Source organism: Camelina sativa, chromosome 15 (assembly GCF_030686135.1).
Source record: "Camelina sativa cultivar CO46 ecotype springtype chromosome 15, ASM3068613v1".
In the NCBI taxonomy this organism is placed as follows: domain Eukaryota; kingdom Viridiplantae; phylum Streptophyta; class Magnoliopsida; order Brassicales; family Brassicaceae; genus Camelina; species Camelina sativa.
The window spans coordinates 6,046,379-6,060,954 of NC_141894.1; the positions used below are offsets into that span (position 1 = coordinate 6,046,379).

Here is a 14,576-nt window from a genome sequence, read left to right on the forward strand (position 1 = left end):
ATTAATCCAATAAAAATGATAATTATGAGAAAAATAGTTGGTAACTCGATCGTATCATAATCCTAATATTTTATTGACAACTACAAATCTCACCACCACAACAACAACGATATAACGTTTTAAAAAATTGAGGTGTCGTATTAATTGTTTGTATTTCCATCCCATACGAACCATGTGGAAATATAAATATGCTTAATAAATATTGGCGGACCCAAAATATTGCGTCTTTTTGTGATAAAATATTTAAAACATTTGTTAGGTGAAATATATATTTAGAAAGAAAAAGAGAGGAAGGAATGGAACTGGCGAGTCCTAAAGAAGACCCATATCATGTTTGTGCTCTTTATCATAGAGAACGGCTACTTGACTAGGAAAATTATGTTTGGACAAAGAAAAAATGACATTGTATAAACAAGCTCTTTCACACTTATTAGCAAGCAAGCTCGTATACTAATTTATCAAAGGAAATATACAAGCTCCTTTACTGGTGGTTGTTATGTGTATCAGTGTATAGAGAGATTACCCAAGTATCAGGGCATCAAAGGTGACTACACGTCCGTTCCTTTCAAGAAAATCTACACAAGTAAGCTGTAAAGCTGTTTTAAATAGCTTAGTCGTAACTTTATTAATTATTACTATATCTTTGTGAGGTATGGAGAAATTCTGTTTTTTTTTTGGTAAATGGATAATAACAAATGATACAATCCTTTTTCAGCGACAACACTCGCGAGATAGGATTGCGAGAAAAAATTACGTCTTCGAATGAAAAGTCTTTGGCGAAATCAACACTTTTCTACATCATTCATATGTTTTCTTTACTGTTACTATGTACAAATACTAGATTTTAACATGCGGTACATCGCAGGACAATATTTTTACAACAAAAAGTTAAATTTTAAAAATTTATATTTGTTTGTTAATTTTGTTTCTTTTGTTTAGTGTTTAAGATTGTATTAATGTATTTTAATTGTTAATTATAAAATTTGATCAGTTGTATACCGCAGACATGCGACAATTATTTAGTTTTATTTATACTAATGTTACGTTTGTACCGAATAAATTTTTTTATAGTTATAAAAATAGAAATTTTTACTGCTTTGTAGATTTAACCCGTGAAAGAATTATTCTTATATTATTATATTTTTAAATTTAATCTGTAAGTTTAAAGTTATTTAGATTTAACCCGTGAAAAGATTATATCCATAAAAGTTATTATGCAGTATACCGCATATTAATTTATATTATAAATACTCCAATTTATTAGATTTAACCCGTGAAATAATTATTTTTGCATTTTTTATCAGCATATTAATAATCATTAAAGTTTTAATTGTTCATATGAAACAATATAGTTATTACTGAATATTAGAGTTTTTAAGAGAAGAAAATATTGTATAGATATTTTTGGCATATGTTATTAAGTGTAACATATGCAGTGTTCTAAAATGCGGCCTACGCGGGTGCCTAGGCGGCGGTTATACGCTATGCGGTGATCGAGCGTCTCGAATTTTAGCTATGCGGTAATTTATGCGGTTTTAAATAATTCGGACGCCTAATAGCATTTAGGCGGATATTATGCGGTCTACGCGGACGCCTGTACGGATTCTAGGCGGTATGTTGACTAAAATGATAAAAAGTACTGTAATTAAATATTTTTTAAAATATTGTTTTTGTTTCAAATAAATATTATAATTAGCCTCTAAAGTCTAAACTTATGAAATTTAATTTGCTTCCAAAGTAATTATAAACTTACATTTTGTCAATTTTACAAATTTTTGAATGGATTATGTTTTTTTTTGTTTAAATTGTGAGATTATTATAGATTCTAAACTATTTTGATAGATAAGAGTTTTGTTTTATGTTTTTCTGAAATTAAAGTGTATAAGTTTTCATCCTATATATATATGTAAATATTATTTTTATGTAAATATATATTTATATATCTAAAATATATAATCCGCCTAGATTCCGCTTAGGCACCCGCATATACGGTTAGGCGCTAGGCGTTTGTCCACCGCGTAGCAAGCGCATAGCGCGTTTTAGAACACTGAACATATGTTATCAGCATATTAATAATCATTAAAGTTTTAATTGTTCATATGAAACAATATAGTTATTACTGAATATTAGAGTTTTAAGAGAAGAAAATATTGTATAGATATTTTTGCCATATGTTATTAAGTGTAATAAATTTCTTAATATATAAATTGTTTTAGGAAATTATAAACCAAATTTGTAGATACATTTTAGGAATCTAATTGATTTTGTTTGTATGTGCAATTTTTTAAAGATTAACTTTGTAAATAAGTATAATTTAAAGGACACCAAATGTACTTCAATATATAGAAACACCACGGGATAATTATTTAGTTTTATTTATTATAATGTAAAAAATTTGAGGAATCAACCCCGAAGTACCTCAAATCAAGTAATGTTGATGACTAAATCTACATTTTACAATCAAAATATGTAAAGCAAAAATTTCTATAGAAAGTCTATACAAACAAAATCTCTAAAGATAGTTTTGGTGATTTTATGGGATTAAAACTTTAATGGGTAGCGCTGTTTTTGGAAAAATCGGAATGTATAGATATTGTTAAGATTTTATGGCAATAAATGTAACAAATGTTGGTCGATTTAAGAAAGTTTAGTATTTGAATTTTTCTATAATGTTATTTATGGAATTTTTTTAGGGGTTAATGTTGTAAATAAAAATTTAAATAAGCAAAACTTAAAGGACATAACACAAAATGTACTTCAAAAATGTTAATATAGATATCTTTACTTTGATAATTAATTTGGAAAGTTTTTGGCTGAATATATTTCCCTGACTTTATAGCTTAGATTTGTTTATTTAATTTTTTTTTTCAGTCAACGATTTGATTACATCTTTTTCATCAATGGACCTTTTTGTGTGTGTACCTATATATCCCTCCATAACTAGAGACTAGACATCATCAATAATGTTGCATATGAGGACAATGAACAAAAAAGTCAAATTGATGATCAATTTTACTATCCGGATTTTGATACCAGGATAATCCTTGATATCTTGACACGATATCGAAAATAAAATCATTGTCATTTCTTATTATTATAAAGTGACGTCTGATCATATTGGCTTATTTGTTATATGAAAATAATACAACTCTTCTTATATGAACAACCAGTTGAGATTTTGTTTGACTTTTTTTTTTTGTTGGGGTCCAAATTATAGATCTTCTTCTTAAAGCCTACATAGAAAATGTAAAAGCAACAAATCCAGCCGTACACCGTCTAAACACTTTTTTGCAAACAACGACGTTTCCGTTTCTGCGTAGAACAAACCAAAAACTCGATTTATGGCCGGTTCAGGCCTTTCCAAATTTTCGGGGAAGGTTCGTCATTGTGTCTTCAACCGTACCAGATGCAAAAAATAGATTTTACTAAACCATTGGATCACGATTGTGTTTGAAATAGTCTTGCATGCAACCCGGCCGTGCCCGGGGGCTCCTTTACAAAATCTAAAGTTTTGCTTTGGGTAATTTTTTTGTATATAAATATCTTAAGACCAATTTTGGGAATGATATTTTGTGAAGGGTTAAATTGTTAAATTGGAAATATTAAAAAATAGAAATATTCTTCCCTCGCAAATTGGAAATTTGCCTCTTTCAACCGTTAAAAAAAGGGAATTTAATTTAATGTACCACATTTCCCACAAAACTTTCCAAATGTACCACAATTGAGATTCTTTTTCAGATCTACCATAAATGTGAGGTAGAATGACGTTTTTGCCCTCCTGCTAATATGATAAGTCTCGTAGACAATTTGAGGAGTACAAACTTGTTCACTAGCTTAAATTACTTGTCTAGAACATAAATAAATAAAGGACTAGTTGTCTCTCCTTTGTGCAAGTTTGAAACTGGTCCCCCGAGTTAATAAAAATGTTGTTTACAAGAATTTTTGTGAATAATTTAGTGCATGACAAATTTAATAGAGGACAAGTGGACATTGTGGACAAGTTGTGAAACTAGTACTATACAAGCCATGAAACTTAGTATCTAAAAGTCTAATTAAGTATAACTTGTCCACAAACAATAAAAACCAACTTGTCTACAAAAAAAAAAAAAAAGAGATTTGGTCCACAGGAACTGGTTCACTAGATCTGATCCATCTACAAGCAAATTGTGTGGTCCACAGTGTAAACATGGCTAGATTGTGGACGACGTCTTTCATAGAGGTATCACTGGATCTGCTCCATCAAAACATGTCCACAACGACACCACAACCACATTGGAGGGTACAATGGTCATTTTGTCATGAGCAATGTGGTACATTGAAAAAAGAGTTTTGAATGTGGTACATTGGAAAAGTTTGAGTTTTGAATGTGGTATAATTGTTAAATATCTCTTAAAAGAAACCCTCATTTTAATTTTGTCTGATAGTTTTCTCTTCCAAAGGGGCTTTCGCGTACTGGTAAACTCCTCTGTTCTTCCTTATAAGCCCTACAGGATAAAGGGCTCTCATCACGTCCTGATTTCGATTTCGTGGTTCTGTAAACCAGAATCTCTGATTTGAGAAGCAACGCTTTGGAGATTTGCTTTGGCAACAATGGTGGCAGCTGTAAGTGATTAGTACAGTTCTTTTTGAATTTTAGTGAAATTCAAAATTAGATATACCCTGATGATTTTTGAATGGTGTCACGACAGAAAGAAGAAGAAGAATCCATGGGAAATCTGAAACATCCACTGGTTAAACTCTTTGACGCTTCTCTGAAATTAACAGTTCCAGATAGGGATGTTAAAATGGGTAAACTCACCCTATTTCAGCTCATCCCATTTAAATCCACCCCATTTAAATATAAACTCATTTAAACTCATATATATATGAAACTCATTTAACTATACCCATTTAAACATGCATTGTCCTATTTGTCCCATTTAACCTATTAACTCCATTTTATAATTTTGTTGATAATGTGCAATTTTGTGGCTTTGTAATTTTGGCAAAAGAATATTTTTTGTGAAAATATTTTTTAATGATTAAAGAACTCGGATTTTTCAGTTTTAGCAAGAAAAATGGTTTTGAGAAGAAAAAACAATTTGATAGCAAAAGATAATTTTTGCGTTTTTTGGCAGTAAAACACGTTTTTACGGTTTTGGCGAAAAACATGTTTTTAACGGTTTTGGCGGGAAAACATATTTTCGCAGTTTTGACGGAAAAACACATTTTTTACGGTTTTTGCAGGAAAACACGTTTTTGCGGTTTTGGTGGGAAAACATATTTTTACAGTTTTGGCGGGAAAACATATTTTTTACGGTTTTGGCGGAAAAACACGTTTTTGCGGTTTTGGCGGGAAAACACGGTTTTGAGAAAATATAATTTGTGTTTTTGGCTGGAAAATGTAATTTTACAATTTTGGCAAAAAATATAATTTTATATGATAAATATTTAATAAGAATATCAATATAAATAGATCTAGATGGGTATCCATTTATTTATGATAAACTCCATATAATTAATAGGATTAAATGGGGAAACTCATTTAACCCCATTTAATATTATCCCATAAATGAGTATAAATGGACTCATTTTAGTTCAACATACCCATTTAATAAATGGGTTTGCTGACCCATAGTAACATCCCTAGTTCCAGATGAACCTAGTGCTAAACCATTGGTTGAGGTTGGGAAATTTTGAAGACTACCAATGGTAATTGCTTGCTTCCTCCTGAATCAAATTATAAAGTTCCGATCTTTTTGTGTTTTGTTTTCTCATGTATTGTTTGTTTTGTTTGCAGTAACAATGCAATGGGACTATGGTCCAAAGTTAAGGGAAAGGGTACTCAGTTCACTCATCCTTTAGCCATTGCACAGGTTTGGTCTTATTTGGTGTTTAAAAATTTCGTGTCTTTTTGTTTTGATTCTTAACCTATTGAAAAATTGTCACTTTTATAGGCTCTTGTTACAAATCTCCCTTACTTGTGATATGGTGGAATCATGCTCTGTAGCTCAACCTGGATACGTGAATGTTGTACTCTCATAATTTGGGTGCTTGTGGCTCAATGAAGAGGACTGAGAAAGATAAACTCAACTAACATGAGTAGTCTCGGAAAAAAAAACGAATCTTTTTAAGTTTGGTGTAGTCCTTGAAAACCTTACAAACAGCTAGTGTGTGTGGAGATCAACTCATCTGAATTCTATGTTGGTTTTGAATCTTTTAGAAATTGAGTTGTGATTGCTCTGCGCAGGGAACAGAGATCTGCCTCGAGTGGTCTTGGAGGAGAGAAACAACGCATAATCTCGATAACACTCGTAATTGTAGCTATCCAGAAAAGCAGGCTGGCTTCCAGACAATGATGAAACTTAACCCTAGCTAGAGTTAGCCATGTTAAGTTTGGTGTAGTCCTTGAATACATTACAAACAGTTTTAGACGTCGAAATACAGAGATGTAACCGCCTTAAGGCAAAGACTCGATTGAACGTGGTATATGACCGTGTGAGAAACTTCTACGTTTTGGATTGTTTAATCATTCACTTGTTCAGTTATTATGTGGTGATATGGTGCGGTGAAGTAAGCCACATCTCTATTCTTGTTGGATACGGTTCGGTAGTAAGTCTCATCTCTATTCTATTGTTGGATATGGTGCGGTGGATTAAGAATCCTATTTACTATCTTCAGACTTTTGTAACCATGGCTGCACAATTTATATTTTCATGCGAGTAAAACCTCCGTAAATTAATAATGTTGGGACCAAGACATTTTATTAATTTATAGTGATATTAATTTATCTATAAATTAATAATTATTTTTAATTGTTTAAAATAATTTTAGCAAAATAAGATAAAACTTTCGGATTTTGTAAATTTTATGATTTAGGAATTGAACTTGTAATATTTAGAAAACATTATTGACAAGAAATTACAAATACTATAGACAAATTGACTTATACACATGACATACATAAATTCAAATTTATGAATAATAATATCAATAGTTTTATTTTAATAATCTGTCAAATTATCAAATTGTAAATGATGCATATCTAAAAATTGAAAAGTTTAAAACTTTAACTTTTTTTATGATATGTTAGAAGATATCATTATAGTTTGAAAATACAACATTACAATTGTTCTATGGAAATGAGCTTTAGGAGAAAAATACATTATTATATCAGTATATATATATATATGTAAATTTACAAAATTATTAATTTATGCTATTATTGGGACCATATTTTACATGGAGAATTCAAAAAATTTATTATCTTATTATTTTATCGAATTTTGTTAATTTTTACACTAGAATCGCAAAATTTATTAATTTATAGAGTATTAATTTAATGAGGTTTTACTGTATACTGTATAGATGTTTACTTTCCAAGTTTTTGGAGGTGAGAACATTACACCAAAGTGGACACAACAAACCGGATTTAGCCGACTATTTCCTCTACATATCAGGCACGTATTCCATCTCAAGAGCCAGAGGTTCAATAAAAGGATAACGATTTAATTAGCCTTAGCTGTTGGAAAAAGAATGCGATACTACCATGCATGCTCTGTCCCACATGCCACTCCATACTGGTTTAGCCTTAGGCGGGACATGACAGGCTTGGATTAGTATCCGTTGAAAATCGGACGGTCGAGAGGCATGGTTCGATCGTTCAACGAATTGAGTTTTAATTACTGTAGTTTTTTTTTTTTTTTTTAATACAGTGAAAACGATACTATAGTAATAAGTCAAATAAAATGTCATATATATAGCCTTTTTTGACAACCAAAGTGGACCATATATAAGATCCCTCCAAAATGAACTCATATAAATGTTCAATAAATGGAGATATATATATATACATATAGGTATGTGGTTTAATTAACATATGTATCTATATCCGCCGTACGTGATCAACTGATTTGGGCAGAGTTCATGCTCCAAGCGTTTAGGTTTAAGACATCAACACTTTGAGATCCATAATTAAAAGCAAAGAGATGTGAACTTTTCCCTATTGCCAATTTTGGATACACTCTTGAGGTAATGCATGCTCTCCCCTTTCCACCGAAGCTCTCCACTACTGACTGATCAATCTACAACAACACCATATAACATACACTTAAAAATAAAATAAAAACAATCTGCAATCAAAATATTCCCCTTGACTCTGGTATTTAATCATTGCAACACTGTAATGTTTTGATCAGTACTTATTATAATGAATAAAATCTCTTAATTATTTTCATGGTATTTTCAAAGAATATTCCCAAAAAGGAAGGTTTTTAAATATTTGCATGCCTTATTAATATTTTCTTAAATGTAAAACATAAAGTACAAACTTTTATATACAGCTAAATATGTGTAAAATGGAGACTTAATTACCAAGGCTCTGAGAGGTATTGGTTTGTAAGGATTAATATCCACAAAAGCTCCGTAAGTCGTTTTGTCATTATCTTCCTCCAGTGAAGATCTGTCCCAATTCCACATCACCAACAAGTCCAAAAAAATTAAAAGTCAGTTTTTGGATAATTGTTTAATATTTTCAAAGGAACCCAGTCTTTAGATCTATATATATGTGAGTCCTGTTGGAAATATAATATAAATATGTGTGACAAAAGACTATCTAAATTAATGTACTTGATCGGGATCTTTAATCAAAGAAACGTACCTGCTTTGGTCACTGCACATGACCACGACGAATTTACCGCTGTTTTGACGGGCTTTGAAGATTCTAAAATAAACAGATGTGTACTCTTCCAAGTTCTTAGATGCGAGAACCATCAAACCGAATGGACCAAAACTAGACTTAGCCGACACATTCATCTGACTACAAATCAACTGCGGATCGGTCCAACTTGGGTCTATCACATCCGCTTTCTCCAAGTCTCTTACTTTGAATAAAACCTCCACATCCGCCTGTACGATCACAAGAATAGTGTCAAAAACATAATTTTCTCATACCAATGTTGTTTTAAATTTTTTTAATAATCAAACCTGTGCAGCTGTCACACCAGACACTTCAAGCCTAGATCCAGACTTTAGAACTTCGTTGCGTAAGTTTTTGACTTCTTTCGTACGTAATCCTTTAACTTCCCTAACGGGCCACTGAATTAATTGTTTCCCTGATCGATCAAGCCATATTTTTCTCGGAATCGTCTAATCAAGAATGAAACGAAAATTTGATTCAATGTTATATTGACTTTAATCACTTCATCAATTTATGAATTTTATTATAAAAATGATTACCTGAATACCGGACCAGCCTTTCTCAACATCATCCTCAACCGACGATGACTCGTTAGTCCAACCCCACAAGATTCTCCGGTTCTTGCCCGAGTCATAAAACGTTTTCGACGCGTAATACTTCCCGTAATCGTATCTAGGAGCCGTAGCGTCCATTTTAAAACCACTGTCCGGTACGAATTTGTCTTTAACCCGGTCGTACGTACCGATCGTGTAGTAGTCATGTTTCGTATCGTCCAAGCTTACTTTGAACACGTGCTTAATCTCATTAGGTTCACCAAACGAAGACGTTTCCACGCCTTTAGAACCGGACCTCGTCACCGGGAAAAAATCAGGACATTCCCACATACCACTTCCGTCGTCGTAGTGCAACGGCTCAGGAGATTTTTCCCATTTTAGAAAGTCTTTGCTCGTGTAAGTGATCGCTAACCCACGACGGTCGATCTTGCTTCCGATGATCACTCTCCATTTCTTGTCTTGGCCTAGCCACGCGGTGGTTGGGTCACGGAACGAGCTGGCGTTGATTCCGTTAACGGCGTCAGGAGCCATCAAAGGATTTAACGTAGACTTTGTCCATTCACGGAGATAAGGATCGGAGAGATTCTTAGGTTCGGCTATGTTTTGGACCTGTTGGTTCTTGGGGTCAATTCCGGTATAGAGGATAACCGGTTTACCGTCGGGGAGAATTGTAACTGAACCGGACCAGCATCCGTTGATGTCGAATGGTTCAGATGGGAAGATAGCTGGAGGATGTGGCTCCCAGTTGATTAAGTCTGTTGATGTGGAATGAGCCCACACGATGTTACCCCACACGGCTCCCTTGGGGTTCCATTGGTAGAAAAGATGATATATTCCTTTGTATATCATAGGCCCTGCGTAAGTTTAAAATATGTGCATATTTTATTAATCATAAGTGGATATTATAAAAGGAACGTGCAGCGTAACATAAGGTCGACCAATACATTTGAAAAATCAAATATACAGTTGGTATGCTGAGTTGCTGACCTATTGATCTAATTAATGTTTTAGAAAACAATGAAAAAACGAGTTTCTAGGGAAATGATATGTCTATTGGATATGAAGAGTTGAGTAAAAGTTTTTAAAATGTAGGAGAAGAAGAGAAAAAAAACAAAAAAATCTTACCATTAGGATCTGCTCACGACAAAAGATCAATCCAAATTGTCCAAGGTACGAACCAACACGAAAAGAAATAAACAAGACAAATGTTAGAGAGTGATAAAAAATATTTTGGCATTGAGATTGAGGTTGATATGGCATTTTAGTTAGTCATACCGTTCATCCAATTTTTTGGGGGTTGAAAATGGAAACCAGTCCGGTAGCTCTGGTTTACGGAAGAAGATTCGGTGTTAGTGCTTTGCAAAAGTCTCTCGTAGACATGGTGCGAGGCTTCAAGATCGACGACATAGTTACCAATAAGTAACGTGAATAATAACCAAAGTCCAATGTTAGAGAAAACTTCTCTTGTCATTGTGTGTTTTTGTTTTTCTTACTGGTTTGGTTTTTGTTTGAAGGAATGGATCATGTCAAATTTATAGGCAAAGGATGAGGGCAGTATCTAAATTTGAATATAATATTTGTCCTAAAAAAGTTGTTGTTTCTTTGGGTTTATTGTCAATAATAGTAAATGTTATACTGCCATAAGTCAGACATCTAAAACAAGTTGGTTCCTAATTGTTTACTAAAAATTTGAAATACGATAGTTTTTTTGTTGTTTCTATGGTGATCACTAAAGAGACGATATAGATAGAAAAAAAAAATCAATAAAGGCATGGAAATAGATTGAAGGAACAAAAAGTACTATACGAAATCTTATCGTACAACTCTTTTTTTTTTTTTTTTACGGCTAAGGGCATCTTTATAGGAGGAACTATTTTAGGTTTTCTTAAAGTAAAAATATTATGAAAATAATGTAAGATCAGTAGTTAAGATTTTTTGTTAAAAAGTTAGTTATTGGGCATGTTTAAGATCATAAGATTTAATAATATAATATTCTTAAACATATTACAATTATAAAAACTTATAAAATAACATTTAAATTGCAAACTTATAAAACTTTTACTAAAATTCAAAATACAATACCAAATTTTTATGAAACAACAAAAACATTAAAGATAAAAAAAAATATATTACTTAATTAAAGCACACAAACATTTTATTTAATTAATATATAGTTTAATGTCCAAATTTATTCCATATATTCTTAATCAGATCCTCTTTTAATTTGTGAAAAACTGTTTGCGAAAAATTGTATCCATTCACAGCTTGCCACGTCAGCTTAGAACTGAGCCAAGATCAGTTCTACATCAAGATGTAGAATTAAAAAAAGTGTTCTAAGCCACTATTCATTATTTTTCTATTTCTTTGGGCTAAGAACACCCCTCATGTTCTCCCTATAAAGATGGCCTAAGAGGTTGTACACTTAGACAAGTAATTCTCTCCCCCAAAATTTGGTCATATTTAAAGTGTAAAAATATATATATCCACAATTAATAGCGTTTTAATCTATATAATAATAGCAATCTGAATAAATGCGAAGAACAGTCGCATCTTTTCATTGTGTCTTTTCATTATAATAAATTTAGTTGCATTTTTTCATCGTGACTTTTCATTAAAAAAATATTATTTAATTATTCTTTTGACAAAAAAATTATATGGTTGCGTCTCTTTAGAAAGTTGTATCTGTTGAATGTAAAGTTGTGTCTCTTACAAACAGTTGTGACTTTTGTATATAATATTAGCAATATGAATAAATACGAAGATTTTTGTATATAATATTAGCAATATGAATAAATACGAAGACATTTGTATATAAGATTAGCAATATGAATAAATGGGAAAAATAGTTGCATCTTTTCATCTTAATCTTTTATTAAAAAAATCATGACTTTTCATTAAAAAATTCAGTTGCATCTTTTCATCGTGACTTTTCATTATAAAAAATATTATTTAATTATTTTTTTGACAAAAAAGTTTATATGGTTGAGTCTCTTTAGAAAGTTGCATCTGTTGAATGTAGAGTTGTGCCTTTTACAAACAGTTAAGATTTTTGTATATAATATTAGAAATATGAATAAATGCAAAGAACAATTGCGTCTTTTCATCGTGATACTTTTATTCAAAAAATTGTGACTTTTCATTAAAAAAATTCAGTTGCATCTTTTCATCGTGACTTTTCATTAAAAATATTATTTAATTATTCTTTTGACAAAAAAATTATATGGTTGCGTCTCTTTAGAAAGTTGCATCTATTAAATGTAGAGTTGTGTTTCTTACAAACAGATGTGACTTGTGTATATAATAATATTAGCAATATGAATAAATGCAAAGAACAGTTGCGTCTTTTCATCGTGACTTTTTATTTCAAAAAAAATATTTTTTTATTTTGTTGGATAAAAAATTTATACGGTTGAAAGTTGCATCGGTTGAATATAGAGTTGTGTCTTTTACAAACAGTTGTGTTTTTTACGAACAATTGTATCTATTCAAATGTTTACATCTTTAGCAATCATGTCTATTCAAATATTCATATCTTTAGTAATCTATATATGTTCTTCTTTTGTAACAATTTCAAACTTTCCTTTTAGTTCAAATGTACAAGTTTTTAGGATTATATATATTTGTTCTTCTTTTGGGAAATTTTTAAACTTTCTTTTTAACATATGATAACAGCAAGCTGAATAAATGCAAAAAACACTTGCGTCTTTTCATTATGACTTTCATAAAAAAAATTTAATTTCTATTTTTTTGACAAAAAAATATATTGGTGCGTCTTTTTAAAAAATTGTAAATGTATGTTGACTGTAAAGTTGTGTCTCTTACGAACAGTTGTAACTTTTCCGAACAGTTGTGTCTATTCAAATGTTCACATTTTTAACTAAGTATAATTCTTCATAAATTATCTTTATTTATTAAAACAAATAAAAAGAAATTATACTAACCGTTTAATTGAAGCATTGAAACATTTGGTCAATTTAATATTTAAGATCACATCACTCGGATAAACTCTGCTTTCATTTACTAATCATGTAAGTGCAATCCTATTTATGTGTAAGTTACTTAGAAAACATTGTTTTCATTTATTTATATTAATAGTTCAATTGTTCCAAATTTTTAATAATCAACCATTTGCAAGTATTTTTAAAAATTATTAAATATATATTATTATAAGAATGATTTTTTTTGTAAGGATTATTGATTTAACTAAAGGTTTATGGATTTTTCTTAAAAATAAAGTTTTAAATTTTTAATGAAGTCATTTAGATTATAAATCTGTTTGTATTTTTTCACTCATAATTGTTTTTCCCTTTACAAAAAACTAGATAAATAACCAACATCTTGTACGGAGAAAAATAAGTAGTAAGTACATTTAATATTGGATTAACTATCTATATAATCTATTAGAATTGTTAAAATATTTAATGACAAAGACTTTTGTATATATCATATGTTTTGTCTACAAAACGATAGTTGTTTGTATTATATATTCATCTACATTTCCACCTCTATGAATATAGATATATTCATTTTTATTAATGTATATTATAAGTGAGTTATAAGTGAAATGTGTGATAATTTTTGTTTATTTATATTTAAATTTGAGATTGATTGGTAATCTTCTTATCCTTAACACTGATTCTTTAATAATTTTAAAAACCAGCGACTAAATATAGAGAGAGAGATGAAGAAAATTGACACTTATGTCGCTTAAATACATCGCCAAAAAAAACAGCGACATAAACATGATGCACTGAGTCACATAAGATATTGATGGAAATGATTAAAAGAGAAAATTGCACTATAATTATAGTCGTTAGAAGGTGTCACTGAGACTCACAAATGAACAAGGCTTATGTCTAAAAGAAATAAGGTTATTAATTTGATAAATTTTGATTTATTGATTTCGGAAATATAAATATGTAAACATATTCATTAATATAAATATGTAAACATATTCATTTATAAAAATATATTTGAGTTATGTGAAACATTTTAATTTGAACGAATTAACATTATGTCATTTTATGAGTGGTCTCAATTAATTTTTAATATCTTTTCAACTTTTTATACGATTATTTTGGAAATTTATAGTGTTTTTATAAAATGTATTCATGTTTTTAACAATTAAAACAAAAAAAGAAAGATATTTAAACTGATAAATCAAATAAACCTATCAAAAAAAAAATTAGAGTCCAAAATTACCAAATAAATAATTTTACATTTCTTTCAAATTAACACTCTATATGGTGATGTCATATGTAAACATATAAGCATTTATAGATATAAATATGTTTAACTATATAACTATGTGGGAATAAATATAAGAATCTACTTATCTTCAAATG

The 14,576-nt window shown here is 30.3% G+C and overlaps 1 protein-coding gene across 1 annotated transcript; it reads right to left on the reverse strand.

Moving 5' to 3' along the window:
* Window positions 1-7,714: 7,714 nt before the first annotated feature.
* On the reverse strand, window positions 7,715-10,791 carry LOC147926314 (beta-fructofuranosidase, insoluble isoenzyme CWINV1-like). Its single transcript, XM_087488284.1, has 6 exons — window positions 10,507-10,791; window positions 9,217-10,085; window positions 8,965-9,126; window positions 8,639-8,886; window positions 8,353-8,440; window positions 7,715-8,063 (listed from the first exon to the last, which is right to left on the reverse strand). The coding sequence occupies exons 1-6, from the start codon at window positions 10,700-10,702 to the stop codon at window positions 7,884-7,886; spliced, it is 1,743 nt and encodes a 580-aa protein (XP_087344410.1). The 5' UTR covers window positions 10,703-10,791; the 3' UTR covers window positions 7,715-7,883.
* Between the last annotated feature and the right edge of the window lie 3,785 nt (window positions 10,792-14,576).

Coding starts and splice junctions, on each gene's coding strand:
- LOC147926314 (XM_087488284.1), bottom strand. CDS start 10,702: ATGACAAGAGAAGTTTTCTCTAACATTGGACTTTGGTTATTATTCACG. Junction 10,086..10,506: donor CCCAAAAAATTGGATGAACG/GTATGACTAACT, acceptor AAACTTACGCAG/GGCCTATGATATACAAAGGA. Junction 8,887..8,964: donor CTGGTGTGACAGCTGCACAG/GTTTGATTATTA, acceptor GTGATCGTACAG/GCGGATGTGGAGGTTTTATT.